We start from the raw sequence: 23,304 nt of genomic DNA on the forward strand, positions 1-23,304 counted from the left end.
TACAGATTTGTTAAACTTTATTTCCTCTGAGTCTCTGGGGAGGCAGCAGGGATGTAAGGCGAAGTGGCAGTAGCTGCAGGGGCCTGAGCAGAGCTGGTGCTGGGAGGGGCCGACATAGGCAGGATGAAGAGGCGGCGTTTAAATATTCAGGGCTGAAAGTCAGCTAATGGGTCTCCTTCATCTGTCTCTGGATTTTGTGCAGCATCTCCTGCATCCGCCGCAGCTGGAACAGGCACATGCGTCAGAGGGGGGGCCTCTCAAGAGTCCTACAGATTTAGGGAAGTGCCCTCCCCAATCCCTTCAGTCAGGCGTTTGGTAGCCCTGGGGTGTGATGGGGTTCCTGGGTAGAACCATTAATCCACCAATCCAGGGTCCAGATGTCCCAGGGCCAGGGATATTCCTATTCCCAAACCAAGAGAGACTGAGGTTTATGATTAAATAGGGGTCCTCTCAGGCTGGCGACCCCTACCACCCCATACTACCCTCACCTCCTCATCTTTCTCTCGGATCAGCCTCTCAGTTTCTGGATCTGTCCCTGGTGGGACGGCAGGAAGGGGGAAGTCGGTACCACTCTCTAGAGTCAGTTTGCTACAGGGAAGAGGGAAAGGAGGTTGGTAAGGCTAGGGGAACCCCAGTACCTACTTGGACTGAGCCCAGAGCCTGCGGAACAAAGGAAGGGCTTGGTCTCAACCGCAGAGGCGCTTGGGACCCCACCCCTGCCAGCTCCATCCTGGCCTTTGGCCATACTTGCGATTCCGTTCTTTCACCACCAGGCGGGTCATGCTCTGGATGCACTGTGCCCGGTAGTTCTCATAATGTGTCTCCCGCGTCACGTCTTTCAGGTCCTGCATGTGAGTACGCACCAGCATTGTCCTCAGCTTCACAAAGTCGCAGTGCCCTGGGTTTTCCACTGCACAGCAAGGCTAGGGGTCAGCCAGGGGCATGGGTAGAGGAGACCCGTTGAGGGCAAGGAGATACCCTGGTCACAAGCTCAGAGCTTTACCTTCCACGATGCCCCAGGGGTAGAGCCGGCCCCGAACTCGACGCCCTCTGGCCTCTACCACAGTGTTGCTGCCAATGACAGCAAATGGGATGCTTTCCTGGAAGAAGTTAGGGGTGTCTCTCAACACCCCCATTCTCACCTGCTCCTTTGCGCCTGTATCTTCATCTTCCTCTGCTTCGTTCTAGGAAACCAGGGTCCTCTTCCACCCCAAGAGCCCCTCCCCATTACATAGAATTCTATTCCCTCTTCCACCCAGAAGAAACAAGCTGGGAAAGGGATCCCTGGGGTGGCCCCACCTTTAGGGCCAGGTCCTGTGATTTGAAGTCCTCATCCTCATCAGAGTCACAGTCTGGGAACTGGTAGACCTTGATTCCAAAGTGCTCAATCTCCTCCCGGATCTGGCAAACACACGAGGGGCTCATGGTTCTGGGGGGACTCCGACTTTTCCAGAAGCCCACCTGCTCCCCTGCCCCCCAGCTGCCCTCACTTTGCGTTTCTTGCGCTCCACTTCAGGGGGTGTCAGTGTGTCCGCCTTGGCCAAGATAGGCACGATGTTGACCCGCTGATGCAGGGCCTTCATGAACTCAACATCCAGTGGCCGGAGCCTGGGGAACGGGAGCCTGTGACCAGCTGCTAGTGGCAGCCCTGCCCCGGGTGCTCCTGGCCTGCCCCCTCGGCAGCACCTGGTGGGGCCAGGAGCCCCAGGCTCGGACCGTACCCGTGGCCGAAGGGCGAGATGAAGTACAGGCAGCAGTGCACCCTGTTGTCTTGAATGTTCTTGCGGTTCAGGCCACTCTCATCTCGGAAATACTGCTCAAACTGCTGGTCGATGTATTCGGCCACAGGCTTCCAGCTGGGGCAGGGAACACAAGCAGAGAAACTGTGCGAGTGAGGGCTGCCTAGGGAGCTCTGGGGCTACAAGGAGCCCACGCCCTGGGCAGTCTTTTCAAGACTTGGCTCTTCCCTGACTTGCTTTACCGCATCTTCAGGGAGGTACCTGGGTGGGTCATGGCACATCTCAAACATCCTAATAGAAAATCAGACTAGGCACATGGGCAGAGGTCATTAAACCCTTAGTGTGATGAGAGGAAGAGAGCCCAGGTGACCAAACAAAGCAGTAAGACTAGCAAGATGCGGTGAAAACCAACTGGAGGCCAAGGCAGCCCTAAGTCAGGTTCGCAGTTCAGCCTCAGGGCCTTTATTCGGGTGGGTCCAGCCTCTCCTCCACCTCTCCAAGCCCACTCCGTCCTTCAAAGCCATGTCCAAGAACCATCTCTTCCACAAAGATTCCTGTGACTACACCAAGGCACACTGCTTTCCCTTCCCTTCACCACACATGAAGGTCATATACATATATGGTATATATCATCCATACGTATATTCAGTACATATATTCAAGAACCTCAGTTGTCAGGTCTCTTGCTCTTCGGTTACTGAGTTTTGTCCTGATAGATGCCCTGATAGGTAGACATTATATGTATCATTGTTCTCATCTTATACATGAAGAAGTTAAATCCAGAGCAGCTAAGAGACTTAATGCAGATCATTTTGGCCAGCAAATTCTCTACCCATCCAAGTGCCTGGGCTCTGACTCCCAGTTCAGTGTGTCTGCCACTACGCTAACCCATTTACTAACCTGAGTTTTTGCCTGATTGACACACACGTCAGAGACCTGCCCCCTCCCCTCCCCCACTCCCACTGCCACTGGACTGTAAGCTTCCCAGTGACAAGGATTATTCATACTTGTTCTGTATCCTTTAAAATGTCCAGCATGGGCTGGACACCTAATCTGTGCTCAGTAAATTCCTGCTGGCTGAGTAAATGGGCACTTGCGCAGGTACACCGTAAACTGGGAGGTGCCAGGCGAGGGGAATTATTACTACAGTGTGGAATGTCAGAGGAAGTAAGTAGACTGATTGAAGGAGGAAGCGATACTTGCTAAAGCAGGAAACAGGCGTTGGTTGGGGCTAGAATTTCAAGGCAAGCCCAGTTGGCTGAGACATAGTCCTAGATTAGGAAGGGTGATGACATGGAGGCCACCTTAGTCCAGCAGGAGTATGTACGGAGACCATGCACTACGTACTAACCCAGCGCTATGGCAAGAACGTACGAAGTGGTCCTCCCCTCAAGGCTTCGATCACGAAGCTGAAGATGAACCAGCGTGCTGAGCCAAGGTCTCATGTTGTAATGCTAAAGCATGTAACGCGGGATCAGAGCACAGAAGGATCTGTAAGATCCTGATCAGTCTGGGAGGCAACCATCCAGGGTCAGCTTCCTGGGCGTGTGACCTGTGCAGTCACAAGCGGGCCCTGCGCTCAGAGGGCCCATACCTGGTTTACTCTCTGCTGTAGCCATCTTGAAATTCTTTATCATTTTGAACAAGGGACCCCACACTTTTTTTTTGCACTGATCCTGCAATTATCGTCTTTAAATTCGTGAGTGTAGTGTACACAGCCCTTTCCAGTTTTTAATGCACATTTACATGCATCTTTCTGGGATGATCTGTAGATCAACCGGTAGAGCCAGCATTTTCCAGCTGAAGAAATGGGAATGCAGTTATTTGCTCAAGATCACGCAGTTACTAAATGCCAAATCAGGATCTGAATTCTCAGTTCAGGAGTCTCAGCCCCACCCTACCTAATGTTCTTAACAAAGGCACCACCACCTTTTCCCCCGTTTCTATCCCCGTTCTCCTCTCATCTACTCCCTTAGGTCTGACCACTATCTAAGCATCTTTCTAGTTCATGAAAAAAAAAAAAAATGTCAGGGATGACTGGGGAGGTGGGGAGGTGTTGTTTAGTCACTAAGTCGTGTCCGACTGTTTTGAGAACCCATAGACTTAGCCCGCCAGGCTCCTCTATCCATGGGATTTCCCAGGCAAGAATACTGGAGTGGGTTGCCATCCCCACCCAGAGATCGAACCCGCATCTCCTGAACTGGCAGGTAGATTCTTTACCACTGAGACACCAGGGAAGCTTGACGGAGGGGTGGGGAGTGGCGAGTAGCCACTTTTCTTTTGGCACGTAGCCCAGAGGGTGCTTGGAGTTTACGCGCGGTTCCCCCCACACTTTCCCTTTGCCTCTTCTTTCTCACCTTCCCCCACCCCTCCAGGCACTCCCACCCCTTTAATAACTTGCTTGTAGCACCTAAAACGTTGCTGGTGAAAGGAGTAGATGGAGGGAGGGGGGCCGTTATTGAGCACCTGCTCTATGTCAGGTCCTTTGCTACATGTTTTCACATGTTTGATTCTTGAGGCTCCTCCCTCAAAAGAAGGGGTGCCCTCACCCCTATTCTAGAACTGTAGGTCAGAGTCAAAGGAACACTAGAAGTCATCTATACCACGGCTGTCCCTCTCACTTGACAGAGGAGACAGCTGTCCAGTAAGGGGCAGGGGCACACTCAAGGGCACACAGCCCTGCATCCTGACATCGGGGGTGTGTCTGCACCTCTGTGTGCGTGCGCAGGGAATGGGTGGGCTGGGCGCAGGGTCTGTGCTCGGTCAGACCTACCACTCTGTGTTGTTGACGGCATCCCCAAAACCTGGTGTGTCCACAATGGTGAGCCGCAGCTTCACGCCCTTCTCTTCTATGTCCACGGCGTGCTTAGTGATCTCCACCGTCTGCATGATACGCTCTGGAGAAGGGGGAAACTGAGGCCAGGGCCGGGGCAAGGACCTGCCCACTGGGAGGACATGGCCCATCCCAACCAGCCCTGCTGCCCAGGCTGCCTCACCCTCCCTGCCCCCTCCCCGCCCCCTGGGGCTGCCGGGGGCCTGTCTGTTCTCTGGGAACCAGCGAAGAGCACATTTCCCAACACAGGAAATGCCGGTGGCTGTTGGCTCCGGCCCCAGCCTCTTCTCTGCTCCAGCCTCTTTTCTCGGATTCCTGGAATCCTTTGAGGGGTCAGAGAGGATTCTGGCCCCTGCCCTGCTTCAGCACCCAAGTCTTTAGGGAGCTGGCTGGTGGGCTGCCAGCCTGGACAGCCCTCCGGAGAGACATGGCAGGCTCTCTAGGAAGCCACAGCTTCCTGCATCCCCCAGACCCCGAGTGAGCTCCATTTCTCAGGTCAGCTCTGCCTGCCTGTCCTCATGCTCCTTCCCTTACCTTCTGCACTGAGGAGCTTCCGGTCCCGGTACAGATCTGTGAGGAAGAGGCTGTTGACCAGCGTGGACTTCCCCAGGCCCGACTCTCCTGACGGGGGAGACAGGACAGAGGCACCAAGTCACAGCGGTCACCAAGAGGCCACCCCACTGGGCAGAGTGTGTGGGGGACCTTCTTGCTTATCTCATTGGGAAGAGACTAACCCAAACACAGCACAACTGGAAGCAAGCAGAGATGAGAGCTCATCCAGCCAGTGAGGCCCAGAGAGGATAAGGGATTCCTCAGGGTCACACAGCAAAAAGCAAATGTTAGGAACCTGAGGGTTAAGGGTTCTCTGGACCTTGTCACTGACCCCTCCCCCACAACACATAGGATAAGGACTTTGGATAGGATACGGATTTGGGGCCACCTACAGCTTCTGGCTCTTCTGCAAAAAGGCACAGCCACTTGCTGCTTTCTCCTGCCCTGGCCATCCCCCAGTGGCTCAGACAGTAAAGAAGCCGCCTGCAATGCAGGAGACCTGGGTTCCATCCCTGGGTTGGGAAGATCCCCTGGAGAAGGAAATGGCAACCCATTCCAATGTTCTTGCCCAGAGAATCCCATGGACAGAGAAGCCTAGCGAGTTACAGTCCATGGGGTCACAAAGAGTCGGACACGACTGAGCAACTAACACCCATACTCCCCCACACACACAGACCATCCCCAGCTGAAACGCCCCTTGCCCAGCTCTGCCCGGCCCCTGCTCTACCTGCCACCATGAGGGTAAAGTCAAAGCCTTTCTTCACAGACTTCCGGTGGACTTGATTGGGGAGGGTCGCAAAGCCCACGTACTCCTTGTCATCCTAGAGGATGATGAGAAAGCAGAGTGCATTACGGCAGAGGCAGAAGGACCCCGGGACCCAACGCCAGCCTTCTCCCCGCCTCTTGGGTCTTTGCCCAGCCTTCCAGGATCACTGCCACACTCCTCTGAGGCCCCAGGTGGGGCCACCAGCTGGGCTCCTGTCCCTGCTGACTGTCGGGTTCCAATGCATGGGGGGTGCGGGGGTGACCCCACAGAGCTGGGGCCAACACAGGACAGAGCACGTCTCCAGCCACGTGTGGATGCACGCACACACACACACACATGCACACACGCACACAGGCACACGCACACACTTCTGGGGCTCCCTCAGCTCCCTCCCCAGGTCCTCCTGCATCAGCCCACGGCACAGACGGGGCTGGAGGCTCTACCTCGGAGGAGTCATAGGGATCGAGCTTGCCCCACGGGCTGCGGGGCCGGGCTGAGGGGCTGAGGGGGGCTGAGGCAGAGAAGTACTGCTGGCTGTCAGAGGGCTGGGGCCACGAGGGGGATTTGAACTCCAGGTCATCCTGGCAGAGGTCTGAAGCCTGGGGCCTCGGCTCCTGGATTTGGGGCCTGGGCACCAAGGTCTTGGCCTCTGGTGGGTGGTAGGTCTCGCTTCCTGGGAAATCCGTCACGAACTTGTTCAGTTCTGCGTCATCCGCGTCCTCCAGAAAGCGCTTGATCTGAGGGTCAGGGGCGGGGTGGGGTAGGCGGGTCGGTGGCAGGAAGGGAAGAAGGAAGGAGCAAGACAAGAGAAGGCGAGAGGGAGAGAGGAAAGCACGTGTGGTTAGAAGGGAAAGGAGCTGCACAGGCGGCCAAGCCAGAGGAAGCGCTCGCCACCCTCCCCTGCTCACAGGCCTCCCGGCCCAAGGGTCCGGGACAGCAGGAGAGACCCCAGGGAGGCAGCGGCAGCCCCCGGCGCCCCAGCAGCCGCTCTGGGGACCCAGCAGCTCCGGTCTCCTTGCTCCCTCGCTACAGGGTGCTGGTCGAGGCTGCCCCTCCACGCCAGGGCCAGGACTGCCCTAGAGGCCAGGAAGCCAGGCCGAATGAGCGGAGCAGACAGAGGCATTAGAGCGGAGAGGAGTACGTGGCTCAGGACGGAAGGAGGGTGCAGACCGTCAGGACGGGTAGGGGCGGGAGGCGGGAGGGAGCCCGGGCGGGGAGAAAGGAGCCTCCAGCCCCGGGCGACTCAGGAGCCAGCAGGGGGCTCCTCACCTCCGGCCGCTGCAGCTCTGAGCTCCGGGACCGGGAAGGACCGGGAGCCGACTCTCCCGGAGGTGTTCACTCCGGGAGCGCAGAGCAGCTGACCTGAGCCCCCTGATTCCACACCCTGAGCCTGGGTTCCAGGGGCGAAGGGGAAATGTGCCAGGGATGCTCGCGAGGGACCGAGTGAGGGAGGGTGGGAGGACACTGCAGAAAGCCCCCAGCCGTGAGGGTTGTAGAGGCGGAGGCACCACTGGCTGCGCCCTGCCCCCTGCCCCGAGCTAGGCTTCAGCTGGCAGTACCGGAAGGGGTCTGGCCTCGACATTGAAGCACATGGAGGGTGGGCAGACGGTGGCTGGCTCCTCTGCGGAGACCTGTTCCCCCACCATCTCCAGCTGGGAAGACAGGCCACGTCCCCCTTACTCTGACCCTCAGTTCTAGACCCTGAAGCTTCCTCTCTCCTTTGGGGGCCGGCCCCCTTCGTGGAGTGCCTGGCGGTGCTGGGCTCAGCTCTGCCTTACAATACCCACGTGCCATCCCCAGACAATGGACAAGGGCTGGCTTCACAGGCTGACTCACCCCCTGGGAATCGGCCAAGCTAGTGGGGGCTACCCCAGACCACTGTGGAGTCCCAGACAGGGGAGATAAGGCAGCCACCGTCTTCAGCAGGTTCCCGGCTACAGCGGGAAGAACGGAGGAATGCAGTCCTATGCATTGCCAGCTTTCTGCAGAGGGAAGGGACTAGAAGGGGGCTAGAGGGGAAAGCTGCCTAAGAGCTACTTCTGGGCTATAGCCTCTCAAGTGCCCCTGCCAGCTTAGAGCCACAGTCTCCAGGGCTTGCCTGGACAGGAAACGGGGCGCTTAGCCTGAAACTGGAACCAGTGTGTGGGGGCCAAGTGGCCAGAAGAGGCTGTCCTGAGGCAGGCCTGACCCAGCTGGCCTTTTCTCACCCACAGTATCTTTGGGGGCCGGTGGGGTGACCATTCATTCCGGTTTATGTTTGCTGTTCTAGCAGAATTGCCCCTTTCTACTCTTAAAAGTGTCCCAGCTCAGACGATTAATTATACAGCAACGGGGAACGGATGGGGGTGGGAGGTGGGTGGAGTGTGTGTGACAGGTCTTGTTTTCTGGCAGCCCAGGAGTCTGGGGAATTTGGGGAAATCCTGTCCCTCTGCACAACCCCACAGGAACCCAGAGTCCGTCTGGGGGGCAGACTGAGGGTGGGAGAGAGGGGACATTCTCCGCCTGGTTTCACCAGGAGCACTGAGCCAGAGGGGCAGCAGCGAAGGGAGGAGGGAAGGCCCTGCCGGAGACCCCCAGCCTCCTGCAAACCTTCCAGGAGAGCCGCCAGCACCACTCTTCCTCCAGCGGGCACGGGAGGGACCCACAGGAGCTCCAACCAAGGGGTCAGGACCCCAGGGACCTCATCGGCCCCCGGCTCTGCCACGGAGCCAATCCTTCTCTGCCTTTGAGCCCCGATCCAGCCAACACAAGGGAGAAGACGAGGCAGGTCCACCCTTTCCCAGAGCAGCCTTACCCCAGCTTCAGCCCTCTCCTCGGGGACAGAACTGCCTTGCCGTCCCAGGACACGGTCCATGTCCCACGCTTCAGACTCCCTGTCAGCAAACTCTAGGTCTAATTTTATCTGCCAGGCAAAGTTCCTCACGCACAGAAACAGCCTGGTCTTGATGCTCTTCTAACCCGGCGTCCTGACTTGCTCCTCTCCCTTTCTCTCTGACCCCCCTGTCTCTGTCAGGGGCCAAAAAAGCCTGTGGAATGTGCTTCCCCACCCCCTCCCCCCTCCCTTCCCTTGGCTCCCACCCTCCAAGGACAGCTCAGCTGCAGCGGGACCGCTGCTTTCCTCTGCAGTCCCATCCTCCTCTGATTGGCTCCCCGGTGATGCCTGCCCGCTGCCTGCCCTGGTGGGCACAGCACCAGCTTCCCAAGTCCATCTGCAGGCTCCTGATCCACTTGGCTTCTCTTGTTAACCCCCAAGGATGCCGAGGCCTGTCGGGGGGTTGAGCCCTGTCCCCAAGGTGACCTGGTCCAGGAGACGTCATCCCCAAAGGATTCTGACCTCTCTCTTTCACCTTAACTTCAAGCAGTGCTGCAGTAGGGTGGGGTGTCCCACAGCCCCCTGTGTGTAGGTTCTTATGGGAATGGACACACTTTTCTTCCCAGAGTCGCTGTGCGCTCCTCCCAGCAAAGAGCTGCACTACCCTCAGAAATCGCCTTCAGAGATTTCCCTGTGGAGGGCCCCAGGTGCAGCGGGGCCTTTGCCACACAGACGCTTTCCATCCTGGGATACCTGCCCTCTCAACTCTGCCAAATCCCTTCCATCCCCCCATCAGTCTCAGGGAGTCAGCTGCTAACACTTGGTCTCTGTGGGGCGTGACCTCGGGTGAAGGAGAGGCTGGCATCCCAGAGGCTTCCAAGTTACCGATCAGGCAGGCGGGAAACGCATAAAGAGGGACCTGGCTGGGAGTGAGCGCATGGAGCACCTGACTGGCATACAGCAGGCCAGTGTTTCTGGTTTGGCTAGAACCACCCTTTGTGATTCTGAACAGTGTCTTAATTTCAGGGCCTTAATGTCCAAATGTGAGTGGCCCTTCCCTATCCCAGGAAGGCTGAGGAAAGCAAGCACTCCCAGATGACAGGTACACCTCAAGCTGCTTTGAACCTGGAGAGAGGAGGGACAGCTCAGGTCACAGGATGATTATTAACATGAGCCGGTCATTCTTTCTATATGCCAATTAAGCCCTGCTGGGGGGCTCCCAGGCTGGGGAGCTCTCCCCACTGATCTCCCAAGCACCTGGGTCCCTCATCTCCTTTCACAAAGAGACCCTCACAGACAAGTTTGGCTTGTCACGAACCTGTCAGCCTAAGGACCGGGCTGGCTTGAGGCCAGGGGCCTGAGGCTGAGGACTCTGGTCGTGACAGGGTGTCTTTAATTACAGAGGAACAGGCCAATTACAACTCGGCCAAGTTGAAGCCCCAAGACCTCAGCTGAACTGAACTTAATGTGTGGCAGAAAAAGCCTTCCTCGGCCCCTGCCCTAGGGACACTTGGCACTAGGAACAATCAGAGCTCCCCTCGGCTCCCATCCCGATACCATCAGTTGTCTGTCCCCACGTGGGGAGAAGGATGCGGGCAGAGATAAAGGCAGGCACCACTTGGTCTCTCCCAGGAACCCCCCGTGGGGAAGGTCACAGTGTCACCCAGACTTCCTGGCCAAGACTTGGGCCTCAGCCTGGACACAGCTTGACAGAGGAGAGACCAAAAGGTTGGCCTGTCTAGACCTGGAAGCTCCTAATTCCACAGGGCCCAAGGAGCTCCTTTCTGGAGGCTGCCCACAGCCAACATCCTGCCCCACAGGCTGGCAACAGATCCCCTGCTCCTGTAAACAGCCTGTGCCTCCCACGCAGAGGCCAAAGGCGAGGGGGCTTCCAGACCGGGAGCAGAAGCTGGCACAAGGCCCGAAGGCCTGACACCCAGCACAGCGTGTTTGTGGCAGGCTCTGGCCTTGAGGGCAGGACAAGAGCTGGCACCCTCACAGTCAAACTTCAACACTTCCTACCTGGGGGGTCTCCGGAGAGGTGGGCTGCTTCTCCACCCATGGCAGGCAGGTGGCAGGAATGAGTTCCCTCCACCCCTCATCACTGCAGAGGGACCTGGTTTGGGGAGGGGGGTGGGGGGGACAGGTAGGATGCTGCAAGAGGAAGATTCCCTAGGGTCCCTGTCTCAGGAGCAGAGGGATGTGGGGTGCTGGGTGGCCGCCCTCTCTCAGAGGTCCCTGGGCAGAGGGTGCTGTTTGAAGGGCCTAGCCCCTTGCCAGGCGGTGGGGAGGAGGGCCCAAGCGGCTCACCAGCCCTCTGGGGGAGACAGGCAGTGTTTGTGAGCCTCCTGTGTATTTTCCAAAGGAAGTTGCTGCTGGTCCCTGAGCCCTGGCTAGGTGGGGGTGAGGAAGGGTCACCCAGGTAACAGCTGACCCAGGCAAGGGCGGGGACCCTCAACTCCGCCTCTGCCGGACTCGCTCGCCCCAGCCCACCTGCGCGTCTCGACCGGCGCCTTCTCCCCACCCTGCACGAACCCATCCCTTCGTCCAAAAACCGGGCAGCACCCCGGGGCCGGGGCCCACTCCGTGTCTGCTCGGATCAGAAGGAGAAACTTGGGAGCAGCGACGCAGTGTCGTCCGCCACCCGCGCCTGCCCGTGCCCGCCGCGGGCGACAGCGCCTCCAGCCCCGCGCAGCCAGGGCTGCAGCGCCGTGGGTCTCGGCGAAGCCGCCCGGGAGCGGCGGGCCCTGCGCGCCCGGCCCTGCCCCGCGCCCGCCCGCCTTACCATGGCTGCAGCCCGGGCCGGGCCGGCTCCGCCTGGACAGCGCCCGAGCGACCGGCGGCCGGAGCTGCGCGCCGACCTCGCCGCACCGCCGGCCCCCTCCTGCCACCCCGAGAGCGGACAGTCTGGGGGCGGGGCCCGCGGCGGGGGCGGGGCGGGGCGGCCCCGGGGCGGGGCCTGCACCTTCGCGGCGCTCGGGCCCGCGCGGGCTGAGCCGGGGGCCGCCGGCCTGTGTGTGGGCCTTGCAGCTCGCGACCCCCGGAGGCAGGGTGCGGAGAGGCAATCAGGCAGGGCTTCGCTGGTCATCTGGCTCTCCCTGAGCCCCTCAAGAGTGGCCTGCCCAGGCGGCGCGGCACTGCGGGGGCTTGAGCCGGTCCCCAAAGAAAAAGGAAGGGCCCACCTGGCACCGCCTAGAGAAGCCTTTGGAAGGAGAGGGGAGTTTGCCCCATGGGTTGGAGAGAAACAGTTACCCTGGAGAGTCCACAAGGTTTGTGGGAATTGTACAGATCGTCCATACCCTCTGTATACCTCCTAAAGTGGATGTCAGAGACTCCCCACCTCCAGCCAAGCTGTGAAGGAGAGGCAGCAGGTTCCCTTCGTGCAGGACCCTAGATTAAAGATTAAAGAGGATTTGCTGCATAAACTATCCTGGGATCATCTGCTGGAAGAGTGGAAGGGAGAGGCCGAATAGCCTTTCTGGGCAGTGAAGCCTTGCCTGGGGCTGTGGAAGGTGCAGGGGGCCTCAGGAGAGACCAGGCTGGGCAAGCAGGTGAGATGCTGTGGAGACAGATGCCCCAGCAGCTTTAGAAGCATTAGTGGTGCAGGAGGGTGAGCAGAAGCTCAGAGAAAGTAGATGCTTGGGGCGGGGAGTTGGTGGGGATTTCCTGAGCTAATACTGGTCTGAGCTGGTCAGGCTTCTGTAGAAGTTTCCAGAAGCATGCCCCTCTGTGACATCTAAGAGTCCTCTTCCAGGACAGACTGAGAGGCCCCAGTACATTCTGGACAAAACTAAGGCCATGGCATCCCATTCCAGTACTCTTGCCTAGAAAATTCCATGGACAGAGGAGCCTGGTAGGCTGCAGTCCATGGGGTCGCGAAGAGTCGGACATGACTGAGCGACTTCACATTCACTTTTCACTTTCATGCATTGGAGAAGGAAATGGCAACCCACTCCAGTGATCTTGCCTGGAGAATTCCAGGGACGGGGGAGCCTGGTGGGCTGCCGTCTCTGGGGTCGCACAGGGTCGGACAAGACTGAAGCGACTTAGCAGCAGCAGCAGCAAGGCCACACATGGCCCCCTCTATTGGTAGGAGTGCCAGAGGCCTGCCTACACTCTTTGGATCTGATCCACGGCCTGGTGGTCTTGGTTGGGATCCGTCAAACTCAGCTGGGTACCCCGGGTGAGATCAGATTCGGAAAACATGGGGCTGCCATTAAATATCTGGCAGCGGTGGAAGGGAGGAAAGAAGGGGTGTCATTCCTTAAAGAAGTCAGGGCATTCAGGAGCCAGCAAGTCAAAGAGAAAACTTTTTATCTGGGTAACCTCACTTCACCTCTCTAGGCTCACTTCCCATACCTCAAAATGGGGGAATTAAACTAAGCTAGAGACCAGCAGATTGGCTCCAATGAGAGGCAACCTCTGAAAATATAGGAGGTTCCTGGAAAAGGTCCAGGGTAGATCAGGAGATATGAAGCTCTACTCAGGAAAACAAACACATAAAGGAGTTCCTTTCGAGAGAAACCAGTGTCTGTTGGAAGTCTGCAGAAACAGCAGCACTTGCTGCCGTTGGACCCAAATGTCAAATTCGGGCTACACAAAGCCCCTCTGTTGGGATCTAGCTGCAGCCCCTAGTTCTCCTGTCCACACTCCTCATAGGAAACCTCTAGGGTATTTCAGCCCTCGAGGCCTGGGCTGGGGGTGCTGGGGCCAAAGGAGAAAGCCTACATCAAGGAGGACAGGCCCCGTCACAGAGTCTTGTTTTTCACAATCATAATGTGCCTCCTGCCCCCGGTTCTGGCTGCTGCCCAAGCACAGACACAACTCAGCTAGCAGCTCATCCTCTGCTGCAGCTGGAACCCCAGGCTTTGCTCTGGCACTGGCTGCCCAGACCCCAAAGAGCCCTGTTTCATGAGACATGTTGGTGCCCGCTTGCTTGGAGGGAAGCGAAGTCCCAAGAGAGACTGGGGACCATGAAATTCATCCCTAAGCCAAGAATCTTGGGGACTTGATGGTCACAGGCCCAGCAGGAGGCATGGGCTGGGCAAAACTAAAAGTCTAAGACAGACTTTGGGTCACTCTACCTACACAACTCCACACGCTCACACTGCTGAAATTCAGGAGTCTCCGTGAGAACTTGGCCTGGGAATAAGTCCCTGAGATAATTGCCAAAATTATCTCAGTGTCTGCAATTCCCTTCCCGTCCCTGTGTTTCTGAAAGAGAGGACTGTTCTACCCTCAACACCAACTCTCATGTTCTATGTCGGGACAGGTGGAGTTGGACACTTGGATGCAGGGCTGAGATACAGCAGCCCTCACACGAGTCACTGACCACTGAGCGCTCGGCACTACCCCCAGCCAGCAGGTAGCCTGGCCAACCTTGCCTCAGTACCCTCAGCTCCTGGGGCTCTGGCTGTCTCTCCCTCTTGAAATTCAACATCCCAGGAGTTCCCTGGAGGCCTAGTGGTTCGGATTCCATGCTTTCACTGCTAGGGCCTGGGTTCAACCCCTGTTGGGGAACTGAGATCCCGCAAGCCATGCAGGCAGGAAAAAAGAAAAAGAAATCCAATATCCCACCAGGCATTGATGTCCTTGACTAGAGTAACATTTCTTGGATACTGCTGGAGTGAGGTATTCAAACCAAGTGTCTGGAGATTAGACACTTGTCTCGCACAGGGGGTAACTCTTCTGGGAAACTTGTATCTGCAAAAACAGCCCCAGTCTGCTGTCCTGGGCTCCTTCCACTTAGGCCAGGCCAATGTGGTCTGTATGGAAACCTCCTAGCCCCGCCTCCACTGGATCTTTGCTGCCCAACCCTGGGTAAAGGGTGTACAGCCCAGAGATGTCAAACAGGGATGCTGTACTTGGGCCAAGGCAGGGCCCAGGTTCAAAGCCAAGATTAAAGAGTAATTACCACCAGAAATCAGGATTTCAGATCTGCCTGACTAGCAAAGACCACTTTAGTCTCTCGGTAGCAGTTTCCTTTAAGCGGTGCAAGAGCTAATAGTACCCGTGCCCCAGAGGTGCTGAGTCAGTGATAATTTAAGTCAGCGAGCCCTGGCGGAGCCGAAGGTCTATCTATCTCTGGGTTGTATCTTTCAAGGAAACCTTAGCCAGTCTGTACATCAAGGTCTGCACAGAGAGGCAAGAAACCAAAATACCCTGAGCCCCACTCCTCCTCTCATTGTTCCCCAGTGTTTCATGATCCTGGGACAGGCGTGAGATGTAGGCGGCAAGGTCAGGGAACATGGTGTTTCCTGGCACCTGCTGAATGGCTGCAGCAAGGGACAGGAGCCAGCCAGAGAGCCCTTCCAACATTCTCTGTGCAGCAGGGCAGGGCATAGGAGGCCCAGGGGTGGAAGGGACCTACACGCCTCCTAATGCTGCTACCCACTGTGTGTCTGACACCCTCTAAGGCCCCCTTCCCTTGACCTTCCAGCCTCTGCTTAAATATCTTCCCTGGTCAAACCCTCACTGACTCTTAACAACTGCCCTTCAATCTTTGGGTGGTGAATTACCAAGGTCTTCATTACCGAGCCAAAATCTGCCTCCTCCTGGTCGTTCCCCTCCAAGTGCCTCCGTGCTAGAAGCTTTGCTGAATCATTGCCCTGGACTTTGTCCTTTGATATTCAGTTCCTTTCAAGAGACCCATCTGTATGCTTTTCTCTCCAGGTCAACCACAAGCCCCTCAAGGACGGGAGAATGTTTTCTATTTTAACCTCTACTCATTTCCACTCAGCATATATGTCATGTGATGTTTGTCTAGGTGACCAGGCCTCTGCCCCCAAGAGATGTCTGATCAATATGGATGGACTGAGAGGATCCACTGATTAGTTTCCACTCTGATTTTGGAGACAGACAAGCCCCAAGGCTCTGGGCTTTGCTGACCCGTAGCCTGCCCTTTAATCTGGCAGTTTCCCAGCTCACACCCACCTCCCAGCCTCTCGGTTCAAATGCAGAGACACAGATCTTACCCCTACTACAACCTTTGCTCTCACAGTTCTTGATATGTAAAGGTGCTGCTGAAATATCACCAGTTATCTTCCAGGAATATGTGACTACAGAAAAAGGGTTTATATACCACATAGCCCTTGAGGCAAGATGCTCCCCAGAGACTGAGCAAGCTCTGAGCTTTGGTGTCCTCATCTCTGAAACAGGGAGAGAAAGTCTACCTAAGTTTGCTATGAAGAGTTACTAAGACAACACACGTAGTGTTGGGAGAATCACTAAAATGAATGGTGGCTACTATCTCAGCTAACACCAAAATTATCAACACCACACCAGCAACTGTCAACTGTGACTATTTCAAATGCCTTCCCTCCAAAGAATTAGGCGTGTGCTTGTGTAATGGGTAGAGGGATGGGAGAAAAGCCTTCAAGTGACACTGGAATGGCCACACTGCCACCAACTGCAGAGTCAGCTTCTCCAGTTAGCCAGCACTCTATCTCTAGAGAACAGGTCTTGGTTTCAGACTTACTGAACTGAGTTCCCCAAAACAGCCACCGCTGAGATCCTGGGAGTGAGATGATTTTGCCAGCGGTAGGTGTGCCGAAGAAAGGGCTTTGGTTGGCCCAGCGCCCCCGCCCAGGGTAGGAGTCGGCATGCCCCTCAAGAACTGCCTCCATCCTGTCCCCCTCCTCTAGGCTGCCCTCAGCCCCCAAGGGGCAGCTGTCTCTTGCTTCTCCCCCACTGACAGCAGCTGGGCCAAAGGCAGCTGAGCAGAGGGGGGGAAGGGGCATGGTCACTTCTGCCGCTCAGGGCAGCCTTCTTCTGGCTAAACAGCTGTCAGATGGCTTCTGCATTACTGACTTGCTTTCGCATCCAAGTGGGCATCTGAAGCAAAGCTCCCTAGTCGGCTGGGGTCCACTGCCTCTCATCTTCCTTGAAAAACCCACCATTTCAAACACCACCAAAACACTCCAACAGAAATGTGTGATGTTGGAGACGGGTTCCAGGCAGGGAATGAAGTAGCTTCTGGAAAGGCACTAGCAAGCCCAAAACGGATGCGGCAGATTCTTCCCTATGTGTGCTCATTCTGGGCGGAACTATAAGAACGAAAGGACCTTGCCATCAAGCTGGGGAAGAAGGCAGAGCATCTTCCTGCCCTCACTTTGTAGGCAGAGGAAGTGATCTGCCTGCGTCTCCCACAGGAGGTGGAGCACCACCCCCCCCGCCCTGTGCTGCCAGAGGCGCTCACTGAGGTGCCACACCACCTGTCCTAGGGCGACCCACTGTCCAGGTTTGCTCAGCACTCAGGGACCTCCCAGGATGCAGCACTTTCAGTGTGAAAGTCAGGAACGGCCAGGGCAAACCCTGGGAGTTGGTCAACCTAGCCTGTCACCAGAATAGCGAGTCTGGGCCGGAGGTCACCACCCTCCCATCCTGCTCTTGATTTGGCTGCCCGTGGTAGCTGCAACGAACAGGGTAACATCTGACAGGAAAAGCAGTGGGGTGGTGAGGGTCAGGCTGCCATAAAAAGCCTCCCGAGGTGTCCTGCCCCATTTTCAGCAGCTCTGCTCTATCCTCTCAACAACTCCCTTTCCTCTCAACTCTGAGCCTCTGTACCCAGCAAGAGAAAATGAGGCGAGCAAAAAGATGGTTCTGGGGTTCCTTCCAGAGGATTCCACTAACGCCCCCGGGAACACAGAGCCTCCTGTGCAGCTCTGCCTGAGCAAAGCTTCCTTACGGCTCCAGAGCCAATGGGAGGCTAGCCATCCTATCCCCAAGGCCAAATGACACGGCTCCCTAAAGATACTGAAGTCTACCGTAGGGAACCCGGAAACAGCCTCCTCTGGTTCCTGGCCTGTTTTCCAGAGTTGATTCCTCGCCTGACTGATGGATGTGGCAGGGAGTAAACCCCCTTATCCCCTGACAGCCTGAGAAGGGACATCCAAGGGCAAGTCAGTTAGCTGCCTCAAGGACACAGGCTCTTGGGACCAGGGCAGCCTCTCCCAACAAGAACTGCTTTATTCCAGGGAATTCCTCCAGGGTTGTGTGAGAAGACAGCCCCCACTGACCCCAGAGGCACCCTCAGGACCTTCCTGTTGAGCTGCTGCTAGTGCTGATACAAAAAAAAAAAAAAACCTCAGGAATGTTTCTCTTAGTCCAGCATAACCTCCTCCAGGAAGAAAAGTCTCTATCCCTAAAGTCCTGATCCAAGGATGAGAAGCATCTGTCTGTCCTGCTCCTTAGATAAAAGCTCTGAGGGACTGCCTGGGAGGAGACTGACATGGAGAGACAGAGATAGGCGGAATCACGCTCTGTCCCCAGCTATGGACCCTGGAGGGTTCATGAAGCTCAACAACAGGCTGCCGTCCACGAGCCCGGCGCCGTGGTGGGGCCACCAGAGACTTCCTGCCGGGAGTGGAATCTGGAACAGACTCCACAGTCCGCCTGGCTTCTGAAGGAGAGGGGCCGGAGGACACCAGCTCCCCAGAGTCTCCACCCCGGGACCACGCCGCTGGGGGACAGTCTGAGGCCGGCCTCAGTCGTGCGTGTCCTGAGAGGAGAGTATCAGGCCCACCTCTGTGTCACCCTCTTCCAGAGTCCGGAGAAGACCGGCAGGCCCTGTTGCCGCCGGCCGGAAAGCCTTCTTTTGCCAGCTTATGGGGACAGCTCTGCTGCTGAGCAGGGCTGTAGAGCTGCAATTATGAAGACAGGATAAGAGCTATTTTGGGAAGGAGCCATCGTGCCGCCAAGGCTTTTGACTTCCTAAACTAAAACAAGATGCACAAAGAAGAGGGTGAGGGTGGAGACCGACAGGGAGGGACTTGCTCTGTCAGAAGCATCCTATCCAGAATAAGGGGAAACATAACCCCTTCCCAGAGGTATAGATTCGCATCAAGGAGGGATCAAGAGGCTGGCTGTTAAGCTCTCTGAACCCTGGCTATGGGAAAGAGTGGGTAACCTGACCACCTCTCCCCCCGAATTCCCTGCTGACTCCCTCTCACCTAAGACCCCCCAAGAGCACTTCCTCAGGCTGTTGCATTTCTTTGGACATTTGAGCACAGATGATTTTGTATTGTTGCTGAAATATTTCCTGTCCGTGTCTCATCTCCCCATCCAGACAGTCAGCCAAAGAACGTGTGTGTTATGTGGCTTCGACGGTTTCCCCAACAGTGCCTAGCAGAGTGCTAAGCTTCTGATAAAAACTGCTGATGGAAGGAAGGGAGGGAGAAAGGTAGGAGAGAGAGGAGTACTGTCTTGCATGGAGATAATCTAAAAGAAGCCGCTCCCACCCAGAGCTGAGCTCAGGGTAGAGGGCCAGATAAGCAGCATGGCAGAGGGGGTGGCAGCCCCGTTCCTGGCACCTCCCCTGCAGCCGTGCCGTTATCGGAGTTCAGGCTGTTCTGCCCTGCAATTTTATATACACACACATCTCATTTGTTCTCCATCTGCAGTCAACTGTCCATCCTGGCCTAGTCCACGAACGGGATCCATTACAGGCCATGCTGGGCTTTGGACAAGGGAGAGATAAGGCAAGAGAAAGAATAAAGGCAAGAGAGCTTGGACTATCTTATCAAACATGGGTCTAGAAGGATGAAAGTACTTAGAGGAACAACACGGCTGTGAAATCAGGACACTCTTTGCCAAATTCAGGACACGGGGCTGCCGAGAGCAGAGATCACCTTGTCCCTTTCCAAGTTAAGGACTCAAATAGTGTGTAACCCAGAAAAGCAGCCCCTTTGTGGAGAGCCCTAGGCCAGAGAGGGGACAGCCACGTGGGGATGGATCCAACCTATGGCTCCCCAGTCGTCCCACAAAGAACGTGGTAGGATTTGTCGTTTGCCAAAAGGTCTCTACTCTTTCTCTCCAGGGTTGCAGCCAGCTCTGGTGCCTTCGTGTGAATGTCTCTCTGGAGATGCCACCCCATAGGTGCCCAGGTTGGCCAGTGGAACACAGGCTGAATTTCAGCCCCTGCCTCTCTGCCAGGTACCCGCGTGCAGAGCGCAACCTGCCCAACCACAGGGAGCACCTCTGTCTGTCTCCTTTCATATCTGCTTCCATGAAAGGGTGAGAGGGGGGACTTGGATCAGGGGGAGCACAGGAAGACTGGAAGTAACTTCCCAGGGGCGTTCTTACCTCCTCATCTGTCATAATGGAGAGAGTAGAAGCCAGGCATTCCCAGGGGGCAGCAAATGGAATTCAGAGAGTGCCAACAGGAGGGGAAAAAGAGAATTTTACTAAAGACGTCCAGTGGACTTGGGCATAACCTGGCCCAAATTCCTTCCTAGTCCAAAGTGGCCCAAATAAAAACAGCTAGCATGTGTTTCCAGGCACAGTGAGCACTATGCTTTACATGTAATAGCTTAGCAAGTCCTTGCAAGAACCTTCAAAGGAAGCCAATAATAGATGGGGGAACTAATGACTGGAAAGGTAAAATGACTTACCCAAGGTCACAGTCAGAAAATAGAGAGACCAGGGCTCACACCCAGTAATATAGCTCAAGTCCTTATTCTAAAAACCTCTCCTTTGTGGAGCTTTGCTCCCTCTGAGGGCAGAGCTGCCGGTGGGGACTGGGACTGCATCCCAGGGCTCTCCCCTCTCTAGAAATGTCTTCATCCAGAGCCCTGGCCTCCCTCACGCTCACAGGCTGGAGTCTGTTGTCCACAACACTTGAAGCAGGAATTCCTTGGCACTAAGACACTCTGTATTAAGATTGACCCCGGCCTTCCCTCCCACCAGAGAGGTCAAGAGCACAAAGTGAATAGGGGGTGGGCTCAGCTCCTGGGGGTTCTCCAGTTGGCTGAAGACCCACTGATGTTCTTAAAGGCTTTTGCCTAGACATCCCTGGAGATCCTGCTTCGCCCACAGCCAGTGAGTACTTCCCCGGTCCTGGGGTGGGGGTCTTGAGGAGGGTTCTGAGGAAGCAGAGACGCACACGAGGAGACCCCTCAAGCTGCATTAGTTTGGAGTTAGTCCTGAGTAAGACCGTGATCTGTTAGTGGAGCTTTTGACATTTGCTTTTTAATCACACGATAGGTTAAGACCAGCTTGTCTGAAAGGCCATGGGCTTACATCATTCTCCATTCCCAACGTGACTACTTCCTATCAAAAGGAGACTCTTGAAAATGATAAGAGATTCCAAGTCCCAAAGGAATGACTCCAACGGTAGGATTTTAGGCAAGGTGAAGAGCTCCTCTGCCTCTGGGGTCAGAGCCCCGGCAGGCAGGCACCGTGCTCACAGACCTAGCTCTGGGATTCAGAGGCCGCCCTCCCACCTGTCCTCCTGCCCCCAGCCCCCAAGAGCGGACCCATGGGAGGGAAAAGCACAGACCTTTTAGCCACCAGAAGACACGATTGTACATTTCCTCAGAGACATCTGAAAGTAACAGAGATTGTTGCTTTTTTTCTCTCTCTGTGGGATGCGTCCCCCGCCCCTCACTACTTCACGGCTCCCTTCCTAGCTCTACTTTTCTCCACCCAAAGCTGCCCTCAGCCCTTGGCGCTCTCCCCACGAAGCTCCTCCGACCTAAGACCAAATGCCGTGTTCCCGCTCTGCTGCCCCCCATTCTCCCCACCCTCCCTCGTGCCCCCTCTCGGAAGCCTAAGTCCCAGCTCATTTACGCCCCACCTTTTCCACTTGGTTGCCAGAATATTTACCTGAGGACCTTTATTCTCTTTACCAGCCCTCACCCAGCTCAGTCCCTCAGTCTCTGTCCCTGGGAATTAGCTTCCCACCCTGCAGACCACTCTCTACTACCTTCCATTGAAAGGTTAAGCAGCGTTGCCTGGAAGAGTCAATGCCTGACGCCGGCCCAAGCATCGTCATCAGCGTCATTAGCTTGGAGCTCAGAGAAGCTGGTGGGGAAGGAAGGGAGCAATGGGCTCAAGGATGGGTTTAGTTTTGGCACTGGCGGGAGGGCAGCTCTGAGGCCCAGAAAGAGGAGGGGGGACTTTCTCCCACCCCAGCGTCCCACCTCACTAAATCGGGGCTGCACCTGGGCAGTCTGCTTCTGAACATACCCATGAAGAAAACACTAAACCTTTGAGTGGGATGTCTGGAGGTGTGCTTGGGGGCCTGTGGCACTTCCCTCAATGGTGACCGGCTCGGAGACTCCTTTGGTGATGATAGTGGTGATGGACTTGCCTTCTCTCTCTGGAACATCAGATCCTCACAGAAAGGGCTGGTTTCCATTTCAAAAAAAGGCAGTGAAGGGTCTGGGGGAGGAGGGGACTTGGGCTCGAAATCAGGTGTTGTCAGCTGCCTGTTGGGCATTTCACCTTCAGGGCTGAGTAAGGCCCACCATGTGGAGTCTGGCCCATATCTTGGTAAGCACCGAGGGGGCAAGGGCCGAGGGGTCAGTTCCAGCTCTACGTGGTCAGAGTGCTTTCTAGAAGAGGGCTCTGGAGGCCTAAGTGTGGGTCGTGGGAACTCGTAGATACTGTCTGAGGGTTTTGTGGTATATTGCTTATATTCGGGCTCCGGAGTGACAAAGACAGAGGATTTGCAGGGGCTCTCAGACGTTCTGTAGGAAGCTAACTGTGCCCCGCGGGAGATGGTGACCCTGCGGCCACCCTCACTCTCTCCGCGAGTTGAGGGCTTCATGCTGGGCTCCACTTCTGATGGTATTAAAACCTTTGGGGAGACCTTGATTTCGTTGTACACAGAGGGCCTGTGGCCAGGCTCAGGCTCAGGGCGCATAGAAGCCTTGTGTCCACTGTTCAAATCTTTAAGGACAGAGAGTGTGAGGGATGATTCCAAGTTCACACTTCTACGCAAGGCCTTAGGTTCTGCATAAATTGAGTTCTGACGGCCCATTTCAGATTCTGGCCCAGGAATTCTTCTCTGGGTTGACCGAGAGTCTGGATAGATGCGGTTGCCGCCACGTTCTGGGCTAGGGGGTCTCCTTGGAGATCTGATATCCCCAGCAGTCACACTCTTTAGAATGGGCTCAGTTTGGACTGCTTCATCCTTTGGGCAAATCAAAGGCCTCCGGGGAACTCTGACCCCTTGTGGGTATTGGACCTTGGAGGGTGGCTCGTCTTCTACGAGTAAGAAGTCATCCTTCTGGTCGACAAAACTCAACCGGCGAGAAGATTTGGTCTCTGGAATTAACGAGAAACGATTACTGATGTCACGCCCTGGCCTGATCTCAACCCCTCTTCTAGTTGCTTCCTCTCTGGACGGACTGACATTCCGCTGCATCTGACCGGTGTAGAGCGTCGACTCGCCCTGAGTCAGCTTTCGAGGAGGCGAGGCCCGGCGGGATGCATCAGTTCTGGGTCGGGTCTCGGTTCGAGGGTTGGGTGCTCCAGAGTGGCCGGGCCCTGACTGAGGGGAGCTAGAGCGAAAGTAGTCCGATGATAAATGGACAGCAGTGGTGTGCCCAGCTTCTGATCTTCGATGGCCTATCGGCATCGTGGAGCCTGGGCCACTCCGCTGGTTTGAGGAGACAAGGTACCCCTGTCCCCGCTGAGGGGTCATGCTAGCAACCTCGGCCCCTTTCTGTGTTGAAACTGCTACCCTGGACCCAGTTTTATTTGTCTTGACCACATGATATGTTGTGCCTCTTTGCGTAGAGCCCATATTTTACCGGCTGGCTTGTATTCAGGGTCCTAACAAAGCCTGAATATTTATCCTCAGTTTTAAAAGCTGCTG

At 56.1% G+C, this 23,304-nt stretch overlaps 2 protein-coding genes across 9 annotated transcripts; both read right to left on the reverse strand.

Moving 5' to 3' along the window:
- Positions 1-11,611, reverse strand: SEPTIN4 (septin-4). 8 transcript variants are annotated; one of them, XM_060395118.1, is made up of 13 exons: positions 11,488-11,611; positions 10,725-10,818; positions 6,334-6,627; positions 5,852-5,945; positions 5,107-5,193; positions 4,513-4,636; positions 1,722-1,856; positions 1,491-1,608; positions 1,300-1,401; positions 1,004-1,100; positions 748-910; positions 489-588; positions 1-223 (listed from the first exon to the last, which is right to left on the reverse strand). In XM_060395118.1, the coding sequence occupies exons 4-13, from the start codon at positions 5,859-5,861 to the stop codon at positions 164-166; spliced, it is 996 nt and encodes a 331-aa protein (XP_060251101.1). In that variant the 5' UTR covers positions 5,862-5,945; positions 6,334-6,627; positions 10,725-10,818; positions 11,488-11,611; the 3' UTR covers positions 1-163. The 8 variants fall into 8 exon arrangements, with proteins under 8 accessions (XP_060251101.1, XP_014953942.1, XP_042111236.1 ...); XM_015098456.4 differs by lacking the exon at positions 10,725-10,818; XM_042255302.1 differs by lacking the exon at positions 6,334-6,627 and having other exon boundaries at positions 11,488-11,574.
- Positions 11,612-18,232: 6,621 nt separating this feature from the next.
- Positions 18,233-23,232, reverse strand: LOC106990625 (serine/arginine repetitive matrix protein 1). The gene is made up of 3 exons (XM_027975538.2): positions 21,669-23,232; positions 20,924-21,024; positions 18,233-18,343 (listed from the first exon to the last, which is right to left on the reverse strand). The coding sequence occupies exons 1-3, from the start codon at positions 23,230-23,232 to the stop codon at positions 18,233-18,235; spliced, it is 1,776 nt and encodes a 591-aa protein (XP_027831339.2).
- Positions 23,233-23,304: the final 72 nt, after the last annotated feature.

The sequence above is a fragment of the Ovis aries genome, chromosome 11, assembly GCF_016772045.2.
Source record: "Ovis aries strain OAR_USU_Benz2616 breed Rambouillet chromosome 11, ARS-UI_Ramb_v3.0, whole genome shotgun sequence".
Taxonomy (NCBI): domain Eukaryota; kingdom Metazoa; phylum Chordata; class Mammalia; order Artiodactyla; family Bovidae; genus Ovis; species Ovis aries.